Genomic DNA, 16,705 nt, shown 5'->3' with positions numbered 1-16,705 from the left:
GCTGACTTCCGGTACACAAAATCTTTCAGGAATGAAAGTAGCCAAACACACAACGTCTGATCAATTGCTGTTCCTAAAATGCTTTCGCCGAAATTGATCAAGTCATCAGAATGGATGGACGACCAAAAAGCATCTGTTTTGTTTGCTCCATTTCGAGAAAAATCGCTGAATCCGAATTCATGGGAAAAGAAGATGAACTTCTGGACTAGTGCTCTGTTGGAATGTGCACAAAGTCATGGGGATTTGGTTATGGATCTAAAAACGTACAGGAACTATTTCGAAAGGCAAGGGAAGCACCCAAAGTGCCTAGAAACTGTTTTGAAAGAAATGCTCAGGTGAGAAGGTTTGCAGTGGTGTCACTTTCTGCAAGTTAGTGATCCCTCAAACCCGTACTAGTCGTAGTAACGTCCTACGGTTTTTTGCCATTAAGGACTTGAGTGTTACTTTGTCCGCTTAAAAAAAAAAAGAAAAAAAGAGGAGGGCAGGGGGTGAGGTTGAGATGATGATGCTCTGTGGAAAATTGTTAAAATGAAAAGTAGTTAAGATTTTTCTTTGTAAGAAATATAAATATAAAGGGAAGCAAGCTGTTAAAAAGGGGCAAGGATAGAGCCAATCAACAGTGAATGTCAACTTGTAGTATTCATTCACTTGCGGAAGTATCCATTTGATTGAAATGAGACTTGGTTATGTTATGTCTGTAAAAAAAACAACAACTGTACATTTCATTGTGTCCGTAAAAAAACATTAAACTGTATGTTTCAGGACAGGAAAATTGCAGAGAATGGCAGACTTTGAACGACAAAGCAGCAGCTGGATGCGCTGGGGGGTTGACACCTTCTTGAGGCGCCCTGTGGTCTGGGGACTGACACAACTGCTTGCCACTGGCACCTCTGCAGAGGATGAAGTTTTTCTCATCCCAGACCAAGTTAAGGTATGCATAATGCATGTGAGATGATATTGATGATGTAATCTGATAGGATGTTGTCATTGCATATGCGCACTGGCTTTGCTGTGATTGGCATCAGCCCTCATGACCGGCACGGTTGGCCTAGTGGTAAGGCGTCCACCCCGTGATCGGGAGGTCGTGGGTTCGAACCCCGGCCGGGTCATACCTAAGACTTTAAAATTGGCAATCTAGTGGCTGCTCCGCCTGGCGTCTGGCATTATGGGGTTAAGCACCGCCCTGATATGGCCCTTGGTGGTCGGCTGGGCGTTAAGCAAACAAACAAACAAACAAACAAAATCGGCCCTCATGCATGATCTTGATTGAAGAGCTTAATGACATGACACCCAAAACATTCTTTGTCATTTATCCTAAATGACAATCATGAGAGTATGGATGAGCAGTTCCGTATTGCCCAAAAGCTAAATCGTATAAGCGTAAGCAGCATGTAGGAAATGTTGAAACAAAAGATCTCAGATAAGTTACATTGGCAACCAGCGGGTGAACAAGTGGTTGTCTCCCTCTATCTAAAGGGTAGCCTGCTTGGAGAATAAAAATGTTTTTCTCATTGTTTTACTTTTACTTATTCCTTCTTTTCTTTCTTTAATTTTTTGTTTCTCCCCATTTTGTTTGTGTGGGGATTGGTAGACTTGTTGTTCAAGTTTGCCAAGCACATCATTCCAGGACGTTGAATCATATTAAAGGCACAGTAAGCCTCCCGTAAACCATCACAGAGCTCCCCGAGCGTCTAAATACAGTACAAGCATACTTCCATTTGAACGCTCACCGAACGGGAACATCCTGGCTGCTTTCTGTCGAGCGTGAGACATTTTCAAAGAATTTATTTTCGTAGACTTGTTCCGTTAACAACAACGGCGCCTCGTTTTTGCGCTAGACCTAACTTTTAAAATCTAAATAATAAATTGACAGCTTGTTACACAAACATTCTTTAATCATAAAAGAATTCGTTTTTCATCAAGACAAGATCAGAACAATTCGAAGTTGTGAAAGTTTAAAAAAAGAAAAGCCCGGAAGCAGGGTCACGCAAGGGTCGTAGCAGACGACGGCCGGTTTATCAGTGCAAATCGCCGTTCCTCTCAACAGTCAAAAGCCATCGCTAGAGTTCTTGTGAACCACAGCCGTTGTTTCGTGCATAAAAAAACCGTGCTATTGTAGATAAGCTCACGTCGAGTCGCATTCAAATGACTAACTATGACGACTGCATTGTGAAAAGGGAAAACTGGATCACACGGGTTCACGATGGCTCAGGGGTAAGATAAACCACGCAAAAATAAATTCTTTGAAAATTGTTCGCTCTTTACGGAGGGCACCTAGGATGTTCTCAATTGGTGAGTGTTTAAATGAAATGGTGTTTGTACTGTGTGTAAAAGCCTGACCGTATCTGTGATGGTTTACGGGAGGCTTACTCTGCCTTTAATACCTTGACATTTACAAACTTGTACAACATCTTGATATGATATATCATATAAAATGAAAAATCTTTGAATTGGATTGGTGGAATGTTACATGGGCTGAAAATTGTGTTCACTTAATGTGAATTAAATGTACTTAAGTTTAGTGATGAGTGAAGAAAGTTGAAAGAATGTGCGGTTTGGAAATTGGAAAATTGAAAGAAAATATTGTGTAATGTTGACTTTTTTTCTGTTTGCAGAGAAAGAGTGCAGAAGTGCTGGCACACCACCACAGTAAAGTGCAGCATGAGGCCACAGACAATGTGATGGAGGTGTCAGCGTTCAGGGCACAGTGTCTGGGGATGCTCAAGTCAGAAGCAGAGTGTGATATTGTCCTCAAACAGCTGGAGCTAGACCGCAAACTGCTTGTCACCAGAAGCAAGGATGGCAGTATGGTAAGGACCCTAAATGAGAGAAGACGTGATGTAGAGATGTTATTTAGCAGTTGGGAAAACGCATAATCTTATTTCCAAATGCAAGAGAGGTCATCCTTTACTCTGTAATATATGATATATAGTATGGAAGAAAGCTGGAGTCATTTTATTAATTGAATTGACTAGATTTATAATTTTTCATTACTTTGTTAAAAAACAACAACCCTGAAACATCAATAAAAACAATACGTTATTAATCATGTCCTCATGGAAGTAACATGAAGCTCAATTACAATCACAGTGTTTTAAAATTCACTACATCAGGAAGGAACTCTTTTTTTCATATAATATGAATTACCAACTTTTGCTTTTCCAGATTGTTAAAATTTGTGGACAGTCAGAGGCAAGGGTTCAACCTGTCCAAGAATTAGAACTCAATATCTTCAGGTATTTTTCTTCTATTCTATCATTCATAAAATTCAATTGTTTTGTGGGTTTTTTGGACAAAATGTGCCCACATAAACACACATGCACAACAACCAGATTTGTTTTTAAATTTAAGCAATTCACAATTCTTAGTTAGTGAACAGATTAACCCTTACCCTGGTGCAATTTGTAATGCATGTACATTTTACTGTGCCACTGGTGAAATTATTATTATTATTATTATTATGAACATTTGTGCGCCTAATCTAAATATAGCCCTAGGCGCTTACAAAATATACAATACATAGTGAACATTATACGAAACACAAATCGACAAGGACCAAGACACAGAGAGAAATAAATAAAAGGGTGGGCGGGGATGTAGCTCAGTCGGTAGCGCGCTGGATTTGTATCCAGTTGGCCGCTGTCAGCGTGAGTTCGTCCCCACGTTCGGCGAGAGATTTATTTCTCAGAGTCAACTTTGTGTGCAGACTCTCCTCGGTGTCCGAACACCCCCGTGTGTACACGCAAGCACAAGACCAAGTGCGCACGAAAAAGATCCTGTAATCCATGTCAGAGTTCGGTGGGTTATAGAAACACGAAAATACCCAGCATGCTTCCTCCGAAAATGGCGTATGGCTGCCCAAATGGCGGGGTAAAAAAACGGTCATACACGTAAAATTCCACTCGTGCAAAAAAACCCACGAGTGTACGTGGGAGTTTCAGCCCACGAACGCAGAAGAAGAAGAAGAATAAAAGGGTCATAGTTCCAACTGAGTGTTATCTTTGGGTGTATTGGTGCACCTGGGGTCCAAAACATGTAACCGACCAAACAGGCTCACCCTGTACAGAGACATATGTCGCAAAAACGATTCTAAGATTTAACATCTAGTATTGCTTAGTCTCATGAAATGTATTCTTCTGTTCATTTTCATGTTTCAGAATACGAAAAGTGATGAAGTGCCTGGAACAGCAGATAGAAACCCTATCTGAACAGTGCGATAGGTATGTGGTTTGCAATCTTGTAGATCTTGTGTTCATTACTAGAAGTTTTCCTTCTACAGTGTGCATTCCTTTGTCTCACCTGACTGAGTGACTGACCTTAAATTAATCTATTTGGTTATTTGGTTTTGTGAGTGTGTGCATGTGTTCTCTGTTTTTGATTTTCTGAGCTTAACGTGCATGTCACGCTATGATGCTATGCACATCTGTAAGCAGGGGCGGATCAGTTGCTTTGTAAGGCGGAGTGCACTTTGAATCGAAAGTGAATGTGATGGGCGCGAAGCGCCCGAATTTGCTAGGGGGGTCCGGGGGTATGCCCCCCCCGGAAAAAATTTTGGCTCAAAGAAGCAAAATGGTGCCATCTGGTGCCATTTGAACTTATAAATGGTCGTAGAATCAGCTTTCCTTTTTTTTTTTTTTTTTTTTTTTGCTGGAGGGGGGGTGCACGTGCACCCTGTGCACCCCCCCCCCCTCCCCTCGTCCGCCCCTGTGTAAGACATCCTATTCCCAGTTTGATTGTTGAAACAATGGAATTGTGTAAACCCGCATTATTGTGTCAGACTTTGCAAATGGTGAATACAAGCAGATAATGCTTTTTTAAATTTTTTTTTACGTCCTTCCTGTGTCTGTTTTCAGCTATACAGCAGAGGCAAAGAAACTGGTGAGGGAGCAAAGAAAAACTGTGGTCAGTACTATCTTTTATAATTACAAGCTCAGAAAGTTTATGGGGTCAGCACAGCGTTTATTCGTTGCCATTGTTGCCGTTGTACATGTATTTCTTTCTGGCACATAAATTAAACGAGTATGCTCCAACCAATAAAAAAAACCCTGAAAAACAAAAGCAAAAGAAAATAAAGCAAGAGAGAGCAACACAATACACTGGCTTGTAATTGCTTTTTAAAGTCGCAGTACTATTTTTTATGGAGCTTTGTTGATGCTGTATAAAAATCATGAATGCAGCAGAACAAGTTTGATAGACGACTGAGACAAGAGATTAAACTGACTTGGTCATTACCACAGTAAGTTCACTGTTATTGATTCTCTGCTGGTATAACGTGTGTGTGTGTCTGTCTGTGTGTCTGTCTGTGTTCTGTATTTTGATAGGCTCAGTATGTGTGTGTGTGTGTGTGTAATGACAACCCGCTCTGTCAATGTGTGTGTCCTGACAGGCTTTGCACCAACTCCGCAAGCGAAGAACACTACAGCGTCAGATAGATAAAAAGTCTTCCTGTATCGACACTCTGCATGACATCATCCACAGAATTGAAGATGCTACGTCCAATGAGATGGTAAGCATTCAGTTGTGTGTAAGGCCTGTTTGTTTTTACATTTAGTCAAGTTTTGATTTTAATCTGGAGAAGACTGTAAGCTAGTCAGCTACTGTCATGTGTAAGGTTTTAGCATCTGTTTTTATTTTGTTTGTGTTAGGGTTGTGTGTTTGATCAATGGAGACTACAACAGTGAAAGTCAGCCTTGTGTCCCACACTCCACGGTCAAACTTGTGCAGATTTAATCATGCAGTTGTATCAGAATGATGCTAGGCCTGAATCTGCCGTGGCGACTATGCAACTCTCAATAATGACTACCTGCCTAGAACGACTGACCGATAGTACCCCTGACAGGATTTTGTTCTTTCTTTGTAATTCACCTTTCCCCCTAGCCTCCATCTGTCCACGATGACCACTTTTGGTCAGTCCTTTCCCCCCAGCCGCCATCTGTCCACGATGACCACTTTTGGTCAGTCCTTTCCCCCCAGCCGCCATCTGTCCACGATGACCACTTTTGGTCAGTCCTTTCCCCCCAGCGGCCATCTGTCCACGATGACCACTTTTGGTCAGTCCTTTCCCCCCAGCGGCCATCTGTCCACGATGACCACTTTTGGTCAGTCCTTTCCCCCCAGCGGCCATCTGTCCATGCACGATGACCACTTTTGGTCAGTCCTTTTCCCCCAGCCGCCATCTGTCCATGCACGATGACCACTTTTGGTCAGTCCTTTCCCCCCAGCCGCCATCTGTCCATGCACGATGACCACTTTTGGTCAGTCCTTTGGGTGGTCCTTACCAACCGGTTCGTCTGTACATGTAATAAAGTTCATTTTATGTATAAGCACGGGATAGGCAAAGTGGATACAGTTAGTTTAGTGAGTACAAGTAGGAAAGGGTCCCAAAGTCAGGAAAATGCAGATGCCAATCATACCATTGCATTTGAAAGCATAACTTTAAACTGCTTAAGATGAGATAAACGTCTGACTGATGGCCAGTTTTGCGCCATCCTTGGGTCAGTGACTGGAATGTATGAACGCAGAAAAAGAAGAAGAAGATTTGATATCGAGGAGGAAGGAAAGGGTCATCTCAAACCTTTTGCAGGAACCTTGAACGGTATTTTATATTTGAGTGCTATTGTTTCAGTTTTACCGTTCTGTACTCTGTCTGATTATTCTACACTACATGTATTTCTTGGGAATAAATTTGCAATTATGATCTGACAGTTCTCCTGTTTGACTGCTGAGTTTTCTTTCAGTCAGTCATATCTTGCCTATTTGTTTTGCTTATGTGTGCGAGCCTATACATGCATTAATAAACTCTCTCTGGCTGTTTTTGTCTGTGTGCTAATAGAGGTGTGGCACACTTTGACATAATCACTTTTTGAGAAGCTTAATGCTGTATATTTTGCCCCTTGTTTCACTATGCCCTGACCTGTTTCTCTTTGCGTATCAGGTTGTGAAAGCCTATGAGAGTGGTGTCAGTGCAATCCGGCAACTGACTGGAGATGTGAACATTGACAAAGTGGACCAAGTACTGGACGACCTGCAAGAGGTGAGAGAACTTGCATCAAGATTTCTCTGCTTTTCTTTTTTATATTTAGTCAAGTTTTGACTAAATATTTTAACATCGAGGGGGAATCGAAACGAGGGTCGTGGTGTATGTGCGTGTGTGTGTCTGTGTGTGTGTGTAGAGCGATTCAGACTAAACTACTGGACTGATCTTTATGAAATTTGACATGAGAGTTCCTGGGTATGAAATCCCCGAACGTTTTTTTCATTTTTTTGATAAATGTCTTTGATGACGTCATATCCGGCTTTTCGTGAAAGTTGAGGCGGCACTGTCACGCCCTCATTTTTCAACCAAATTGGTTGAAATTTTTGTCAAGTAATCTTCGACGAAGCCCGGACTTCGGTATTGCATTTCAGCTTGGTGGCTTAAAAATTAATTAATGACTTTGGTCATTAAAAATCTGAAAATTGTAAAAAAAAATAAAAATTTATAAAACGATCCAAATTTACGTTTATCTTATTCTCCATCATTTGCTGATTCCAAAAACATATAAATATGTTATATTCGGATTAAAAACAAGCTCTGAAAATTAAATATATAAAAATTATTATCAAAATTAAATTGTCGAAATCAATTTAAAAACACTTTCATCTTATTCCTTGTCGGTTCCTGATTCCAAAAACATATAGATATGATATGTTTGGATTAAAAACACGCTCAGAAAGTTAAAACAAAGAGAGGTACAGAAAAGCGTGCTATCCTTCTTAGCGCAACTACTACCCCGCTCTTCTTGTCAATTTCACTGCCTTTGCCATGAGCGGTGGACTGACGATGCTACGAGTATACGGTCTTGCTGAAAAATGGCATTGCGTTCAGTTTCATTCTGTGAGTTCGACAGCTACTTGACTAAATATTGTATTTTCGCCTTACGCGACTTGTTTTTCTTTTCTGTCTTCATTTTCCACCCACTTTTGAGCCTTTGATGGTACATGTATTCTTGGTAAAAAAAAAAGGAAAAAAAAAAACCCCAACAGTTTATGATTGATTTGGTTGAACTTGGTGTGTTGAACTGGAAGTAATATTTGCTCAATAGTCTGTACAGTTATCAAAATGTTGACCAAGTCAGGGCTAATACTAGTAATAGAGGTTTGAGATTATGGGGTGTGTATGTGTTCTGTGAGTGTATGTGCATCTGTATGCACATGCATGGGGACATTTGTGCTGTTGTATGTGTGCATGTATGCGCTTGAGTGTTTGTGTGTGCATTTTCTATACTTTTTCTATAGCAAGCTTCAGGGGTATTTACTCAAAACAAAACAACACACACATGGCGATTATTTTACATTATGTCCACAAGGTTCTGCAAGAACAAGAAGACGTGAGCGAGGCCATCGCAGGCGTGTCACTGCCTGGGTCAGAGGTCAACACCGACGCGTTGGAGAAGGAACTGTACGACTTGCTGGCAGAGGGTCCAGGTAAGGGAGACAGTGTGGTCATGGAGCCAGCCAGTGTGGGTGGAGGCCACAGGTCTTTTGCGGAACGCAGCAACTCGGATATGGACGCCCTCATCTCTGGTCTTTCCGGACAGAGCTTGATTGGTGAGATCATTGTTTATGAATTTGCTTAAATCAAAACACACAAAAAACAATGAGGAAATTGGAGGGGGGGGGGGGGGGGTGAACTGGAGCTATAGTGTTGTTTCCTTTATTTTACCCAGGTTGTGACAGATGCCTTGTGTTCTTCTTAATTCTGTGTTAGTGTGAAATAATGTTGTACTCTGTCACAAAAGCAAGAAGGAAGAAGATTCACTGCCATCGGCTCTACTACAAAGTTAGATCAAGTTTGAGCTTGTTACTCATGGAGACAAAAAAGAAGTGTGAGAAAAAAAAGTTAGGATTGACGCAAGGGGAAAAAGGAAGGGAAGAAAGGTGGGACAATTGTGGAGGTGATGGGAAGGGAAAGGACTGGAAAGATGGAGGAAATCATATGGATAGCATTTGATCATACTTTGTACTTTCCTTAGTCTGATAAATGTATCTTTCATACATTTAGTTGCCTTTGTAGATCTGTCATCGATTTGTAGATCTGTCATCGATTTGCCCATTTTGTGAACATGTTGAACGCATGAGGCAGAGCGCTGTTTACAGATCTGATGAACAAAGGGAAGTAAGCGCTCTAATTGCATTTCATGAGGATGAAAGTCGCTTGTTCATTTCAATGCTTGTTATTCGCTCAGGTGCCAGGAGAATGGTTCTGAATAACTCTCACTTACTCTATTACACATGTCTTATGCATTTAGAGCACGATTACTTCCCTTTGTTTATCAGATCAATTCGTGAAAATATTTTCTCCATGTGTAAAAATACTAAAATAACCCCTGACACTACAGAGTTGTGGTCAGTGTAAATACAACAAAGTATAAAACAAATGCATTTGGATTAGAAATAAACATTAGTAGCAGGATGATAATTCAGCACTGTCACAGTGTTTTTCCCTGACTGAGAGGACAATAGGTCAGTTGTGCCTGCATGGAGAAAAATATGTACAAGTCCAAATGTCCTATCGCACAGTCGACCAGCCATGGGTCAGAACAATGTGTCAGATAAAAAAAACTATGCGCCAATGAACCGAGGCCTGAGAATAACACTAGTCTTCTGTCTTGCGTTTCAGATCTGCCTGAGGTTCCTGCGTCCCCTCCAGGAATGAGAAGCAGTAGCAGATCTCCACAGAAAAACCTTGAATATGCATCATGATGCTCTTGGAGCCTGGTTCAACCCAGTGTGCTTTGTTGCATCAATAACCTAGGGGTTTCCCATTTTGAGAGAGAGAGAGAGAGAGAGAGAGAGAGAGAGAGAGAGAGAGAGAGAGAGAGAGAGAGAGAGAGAGAGAGAGAGAGAGAGAGAGAGAGAGAGAGAGAGAGAGAGAGAGAGAGAGAGAGAGAGAGAGAGAGAGAGAGAGAGAGAGAGAGAGAGAGAGAGAGAGAGAGTGTGTGTATGTGTGTGTCTTTAGAAGACTTAAATTTACATCAGTCTCTTTATATTTTTGAAGAAAAGAGTCTCAGCATGTTAGGTTGTCATGGTGTTTAATATACTGTACATAACGATCATATGTATTTGTTTCATAAATAGTGTGTGTGTGTGTGTGTGTGTGTGTGTGTGTGTGTGTGTGTGTGTGTGTGTGTGTGTGTGTGTGTGTGTGTGTGTTGGAAGTAAAATGCTCTCTTCTATATGGTCGGTTAAAACTAGCCATAGATGGGTTTCTATAAACAGTAGCCTGGTTTCTATCTGTTTGGAGGTTTAACCTTTGAGTTAAACTTTATTACATTGCCTTTATTTAAGTGCAATAGATTTTACAACTGCTGTAAGTGAAATCATGTTTGAATGGAACTTAATAAGTGCACGAAGTTTGCAGGTGCAGGTCAGTAGCAACAGACTAGCGGACAAAGTGTGTTGTGTGGTTGCATGCATGTGTACGTGTCTTCAGCACACACACAAAAAACATCTTTTAAGAGGAGATAAGGTGATACACATGTATAACTATTTATGGTTTTATAAGCTTTTTGTACATAAGCACCTGTGTCTATGTGCCTGTCAATTGTCAATGTTTCAGATTGTCTGTCAGTTTGTTTACCAGAACACTGTCACTAGTACATGTAGATCAGTCTTGCTCAGCATACATAATCATACTTTTGTAGTATCACAACACTCTCAGTGTAAAGTTGCACAACTACTGGACCTTTTCTTTTGAAGGTGGGATAAAGAAGTTTGCTCAAGCGCTTAAACTAAACTACAGTATCAATCTTCTAGCATCAAGATGTGTTTACTAATCTCATGGTGTGAAAACTAGATATACTGTGTCTGTAAATCTCGGTCCCCCTTGAGGAGGGTCTGATGCTCCCAATAGGCTGTCTGTGAAGGGATACTTATTTCTCTCTCTTTCTCTGCTAAGAGATTTTAACAAATCTCGGAAGAAAGTCTCTGCTGACTTTCAATTGTTTCTTTCACAATTTCTGATGTTTTATATACATATATGTGTAACTACATCAATTTTTACAGCTCAAGTCAATTTGCCTCAGTTTCCTGTTGAACCTCTGGACATTTTTGCTTCAGACACCTTTTTGTTTTGTAGTTTTTGTTTATATGGGAACAATTCATCATTATGAAGGTGCCATTATTAATAAATGTATGTATATGTATGGAAGAACTGAATATTATTGTTGCAGTGTCTATTAAACACAGCAGGGTAGTCGTAATACATGTACATAGAATTCTGCTTCCAAACTAATATATTGTTCAAGAGAGGTCTTCATGCAGTAGTTAGAATCTTAAATCACCCAAGCCAGGGGACAATAACGTAGGTATCGCTTTGAGGCATTCTCAGCAAGATTGTAGCGCTTGTATAACTTCAAGGTACCAGCTACCTACTGTTAAGTTGCTGTATACATGTGTAAATAAGGACAGATTAACAGTTTTGAACAAGATTCATGTTTGAAAAATAAACTCAGGCGACAGCGATTGCATCTTATTGCTAAGAATGGGTGGGAACTTTTTTTTCCTCAAATTTGAAACAGATAGAATGCTAATGTTTCAATTCCAAAATCAACGTACAAGAAAGTAAAAGTTTATGGAAGGTATAATTTACAAAATGAAACATTCACTGGACCATTAGTCAGGTTCAACTTATTTTGTATGAAATGCAATTAAGCACAGCAAACCAGCGAGGAGTTTTCTGATTTCTGACAGATAATGAACTATTTTGCCAATATTCATATTAAAGAAGGTAATATTTGTGGAACAGAAATTAAAGATACATAATAAATCTTAATGGAGATCTTTGCCTTGTAGATTGTGATTGTCGACCGTGAGTTGTGGGGTCAAATGTCTTGCTGAAAATGATCGAAGTACATCCATTAAAGAACAGCGCAATTATTTGATCTTGGCGTCCCAGATTTTGGTGTGTGTGTGTCAGTGTGTGTCAGTGTGTGTTGTTTCTCCTGTGTCTTTTCTGTCCCTCTCAACTCACTCTCAGAGAGGAGTCCGTTTCATGCCGCGTTCACATTGGCCATTGTTTCATCACACACTCATGATCTTTTAAAACTGTAAGTAATGTGATGAACCTTGGACCGTAGAACACGTTCTAATCAAGAGTATCGATAAGCAAGAACTTAGTGACACACATTACAGTGCAGTGCAGAAACCCTGAAGGTTTTATTCCAGGACGTATCGGATCAGGGGATGCGGTGTGAGGCTATAAAGAGAGAAATAGCCTTTAAGAAACAGAGAAATGTACAGTGAATTCAATGTACAACTGAAAGGGTCACTTTCTGTTTAAATTACATTTTGCATGCATGATGCTTGTTTCATGTGCATTGGGTTCAAGTGCTAGTCTTTCGGATGAGACGAAAAACCGAGGTCCCTTCGTGTACACTACATTGGGGTGTGCACGTTAAAGATCCCACGATTGACAAAAGGGTCTTTCCTGGAAAAATTGTATAGGCATAGATAAAAATGTCCACCAAAATACCCGTGTGACTTGGAATAATAGGCCGTGAAAAGTAGGATATGCGCCGAAATGGCTGCGATCTGCTGGCCGATGTGAATGCGTGATATATTTTTGTAACAAAATTCCATCTCACACGGCATAAATAAATCCCTGCTCCTTGAATATGTGCGCGATTTAAAGTGCATAAAAAAATAAAAAAATAAATCCCTGCGCTTATAACTGTACCCACGGAATACACGCGATATAAGCCTCATAAAGGCTCATATTGATTGATTGATTGATGGAAGTCGGTGCAGCTTAAATGTTCATGCTACACCACCCTCCGAGAAAGCCTAAACTGACTCGGTGACAATGAGGACAATATACATATTTACACACACACGCGCGCGCACGCACAAACACACACACATGCGGACGCACATGTAGTGTTGTTGTATGTGACTTTGGCCCATGCTCGCACACACTCAAACACCATACGTTCTCTAAGAACAGAGGTAATGGACAACCGAACTCTGAGTTCCAATCATGTATTCAGATGTATGCTTCCATGATGTGTCCGGGCTTACAACCAGCATGCAACAGTCAAACAAGGGAGATAATTCCCAACATGTTAGATGCATCGTCTGCATACAGGACACTACATCTCTCCTTTTCTTTTAGAACAAAACAATCTTGATATTTCCACATCAATAAATCATCGAACGAAGAGCCTTAAAATACAGACAACAGTTTCATGTAATCATTTCCATACAGAATAAACAGATACATGAAAATGTTTAGAAGCACACACATATAAACTCAAATTATTCTGATTCTTTAATGTTGAACGAGTCCGACAACATAATCTTGTAGTTTTTCCGGCATTCGTCTCGGACGCATTGAAACACGAACAGCGGGTGTATCGGTTTCAGAGCTTCCAATTGATGCATTTTCAACTGAAGAATTGTCAGTGTGTTTTTCACAATCATCTGGATCTAATGACTGTTCCCTGACATAGGGCTTTGTGTGTGATACGTTCCGTCTGTACCTTGCACCTGTACTAGGCGATTCAACTGTGACCTGTGTTCCTGTCCGTTCAATCACCTTGTATGGTTCCGGTTCAAACTGAGTACTGAACTTGTCTTGTTTCTTTTTCTGAAGTAAGATTTCGTCCCCAACACTTGTTTCTGATGTCTGTGAATTTCGTTTTGTGTCCACATACTCTTTCCTTTGTTCTTTCTTCAATTTGTCTCGGTCGCGAACTGACTCATCGAGTGTTGTTTTTGTGTCTCGGTCAATCTCAGGTAACTTGCTTCGGAGCTTACGTTTGAACAATAGTTCTGCGGGGCTAACTCCTGTTGTTTGATGTGTTGTAGTGCGGTACGCAAACAGGAATGTGTTCAACTCCCGTTTCCAATCTTTGCCTTCTGAATGTGCAATCTTAATGGCTTTCATGAGTGTTCTGTTTTGACGCTCTACTTCGCCATTGGCTTGTGGCCACAACGGTGTTGTGTGGATGTGCACAATGTTGTTCGTTTGCATGTACTGGGAGAAATCCTCAGAAACGAACTGAGGTCCGTTGTCAGAAGTGAGGGTAACGGGCAAACCATGTGTTGTGAAAATGTTGTCTAACGCTTGAATGATCTGCTTCGTTACAGTGGACCTCAGAACGACCGTTTCGAAAAAACGACTGTAGTAATCAACTACAACGAGAATGGACTCTCCAGTCGGAAGCGGTCCGAGTATGTCAATGGCTAGATCTTCCCAAGGGCCGTCCGGGAATTTCCTACACTTCAGTGGTTCAGGTGGTGCTGGCTGGCTAACAATTTGGCATTCGTGACATGCCTTGATCTGTTTTTCTGTGTCGTGATCAATTCCTGGCCACCAGACCTTGCTTCGCAATCTCTCTTTGGTCTTCACTATGCCTTGATGACCTTCATGGGCTATTTTCATGGCGCGATGTCGGAGTGCATGTGGAATGACAATCCTACAACCTCGAAGCACTAGCTTGCCAAAACAAGTGAACTCATCTTTGAGTGCTTTGTATGTTTGGTTTGGACAGTTCTGCCATTTGTCTGTCTGAATGCACTGCCTCAGCGCAATGATTTCTGTGTCAATTTCTGACGCCTCTTCTAGTTCCTGCATCGTCAATGCAGATGGAACGCTAGTGTGTGCGACAAAAGAAATGTATTCTTCAGCTGGATTTTGAGTCTGCCTGCGGCTACGTTCATCATGCTTCACTAAACGTGACAACGGATCTGCTATGTTTTGGGCACCAGGTTTGTACTGGACCGTGAAGTGATAGTTCTGTAACCTGAGAACCCATCTTTCTATGCGCGCAGACGGTTTTGAGCGTTTTGAGTAAATGAACTCCAGCGGTCTGTGATCAGTTTCAAGAATGAAATCCATTCCGAAGAGATACTGATGAAATCTCTCGCATGCCCAGACGAGTGCTAGGGCCTCTTTTTCAGTTTGAGAATACCGACGTTCTACATCAGTCAAATTTCTACTTGCGTAGTAGATTGCGCGTTTTTCTCCATTCTGGATCTGTACCAGTACTGCACCTAGAGCTACTGGACTCGCGTCAGCGACAACTCTTGTCTCAGCTTTTTGATCAAAGTACGCGAGAGTACCTGCATTTTCAAGGTCCGTCTTCAGAAGATCGAACGCTTGTTGCTGTTCCTTTTCCCATTTGAACTGAACGTTTTTGCGTGTGAGTTTTCGCAACGGTTCTGACTTTGTCGCAAGATGACTGATGAAACGCGCACTAAAGTTTACCAGACCTAGGAAACTTTTGACCTCAGATGCACTTTTTGGCGGTTGTGCATTTTTCACTGCTTCGACCTTTACAGATGTGGGCCCAATCCCTTTTTCTGAGAGCAGAAAGCCCATGAACTGTAGTTCTGTCATGCGGTAAATGCACTTCTTCTTGTTAAGTGTGAGTCCTGCGTCTTTCAGTGTTGCTAAGACTTTGGCTAACCTGCGGTTATGCTCTTCTAGTGTCTCGGCATAGATGATTATATCATCCGTCATGTTTCGCGCGCCTGTGCAATCGCGGAGTACGTTTTGAATCGTATACTGATAGATTTCTGGAGCGCTTGTCACTCCAAACATGAGACGTTTGTAGCGAAACAAACCGATATGTGTTGCAAAAGTTGTGATCGGTCGCGATTCTGCATCTAGCTCTAACTGATGAAATCCCATGTTCAAATCTAGTTTTGAAAAGAACTTGCTACCGTTCATCTCTAGGAGCGTTTCCTCAACAGTCGGCATGGGAAACCGTTCCCGTTCTATGGCCTCATTCGCCTGTCTCATATCAACACACAGCCGTATGTCGTTCCCTTGAGCCTTTGGTACCACAACAATGGGACTTACAAACGATGTAGGCCCCTCGGCACGCTCAATAATATCAAGCTCTGTCAGTTCTTTGATTTTCTGTTCTACTTTAGAACGCAGACTGAACGGAATGCGTCTCGCGGCCTGAATGACTGGTTTGACGTCATTTTTCACATGCAACGTCACTTTGTGATTTTTCAGTTTGCCAAGACCATCGTACAAACTTTCAAATTGCATCTCAGGCTTCTCTGTACTTTCTGTCAAAACAGAACCAACAGCATGTATTTCTTTTGGCAATCCAACTTTCAGAACACCCAGTTTTTCAGAAGTTTCCCTCCCCAAAAGAGAAATTCCTTTTTCTTCAATGACAACAAACTTGGCAACATGCTTGTTCTGATCTGGCAACGCTGACAGAGAAACCTCAGCTTCAAATGTACCAATTATTGTAAGAGGCCGCTCAGATCCGTAGGCATACAGGACTTTTTCATCTTTCTTTGCTTCTGTTTTACAGACAATTTTTTTCTTCTTCAAAGCCTCCCACTTTTGTTTGTCTAAAACGTTAGCACTAGCCCCGGAATCAATGCCTGCACAGATCTGAACTCCTCCCACTACAACATGTATCATTTCCAGTTTTCTGTCACCCACTTTGAAAGAATAGTCATGATCACTATCATCATCATCATGCACAACATTCAAGGCATTCGCTCGAGTATTTTTGCCACTTTTACACACAACAGCGAAATGGTTCAGTTTTTGGCACAGTCTACATGTCTTCCCCATGGCGGGACATGTTGGATCCTTGGCATGGTGAGTGTTCTGTCCACATCGGAAACAAGCACCCTTTTTCTTCTCCACTTTGTGTACAGAGGCACGGGTCTGTCTCTCCTTCACATATTT

The 16,705-nt window shown here is 41.3% G+C and overlaps 1 protein-coding gene across 2 annotated transcripts; it reads left to right on the top strand.

Moving 5' to 3' along the window:
* The first annotated feature begins 14 nt into the window (after positions 1 to 14).
* LOC138981033 (charged multivesicular body protein 7-like) lies at positions 15 to 11,919 on the top strand. Of its 2 annotated transcripts, none has more exons than XM_070353831.1 (10): positions 15 to 335; positions 763 to 931; positions 2,616 to 2,810; positions 3,166 to 3,236; positions 4,158 to 4,220; positions 4,854 to 4,902; positions 5,387 to 5,506; positions 6,935 to 7,033; positions 8,349 to 8,466; positions 9,662 to 11,919. In XM_070353831.1, exons 1-10 carry the CDS (start codon positions 79 to 81, stop codon positions 9,742 to 9,744), a joined length of 1,224 nt encoding a protein of 407 aa, XP_070209932.1. In that variant the 5' UTR covers positions 15 to 78; the 3' UTR covers positions 9,745 to 11,919. The 2 variants fall into 2 exon arrangements, with proteins under 2 accessions (XP_070209932.1, XP_070209931.1); XM_070353830.1 differs by having other exon boundaries at positions 8,349 to 8,589.
* Positions 11,920 to 16,705: the final 4,786 nt, after the last annotated feature.

The sequence above is a fragment of the Littorina saxatilis genome, linkage group LG12 (assembly GCF_037325665.1).
Source record: "Littorina saxatilis isolate snail1 linkage group LG12, US_GU_Lsax_2.0, whole genome shotgun sequence".
NCBI lineage: Eukaryota > Metazoa > Mollusca > Gastropoda > Littorinimorpha > Littorinidae > Littorina > Littorina saxatilis.
This window is presented reverse-complemented; position numbering and strand designations above follow the sequence as displayed.

Coding starts and splice junctions, on each gene's coding strand:
- LOC138981033 (XM_070353830.1), top strand. CDS start 79: ATGCTTTCGCCGAAATTGATCAAGTCATCAGAATGGATGGACGACCAA. Junction 932..2,615: donor TCATCCCAGACCAAGTTAAG/GTATGCATAATG, acceptor TTCTGTTTGCAG/AGAAAGAGTGCAGAAGTGCT. Junction 2,811..3,165: donor GAAGCAAGGATGGCAGTATG/GTAAGGACCCTA, acceptor TTGCTTTTCCAG/ATTGTTAAAATTTGTGGACA.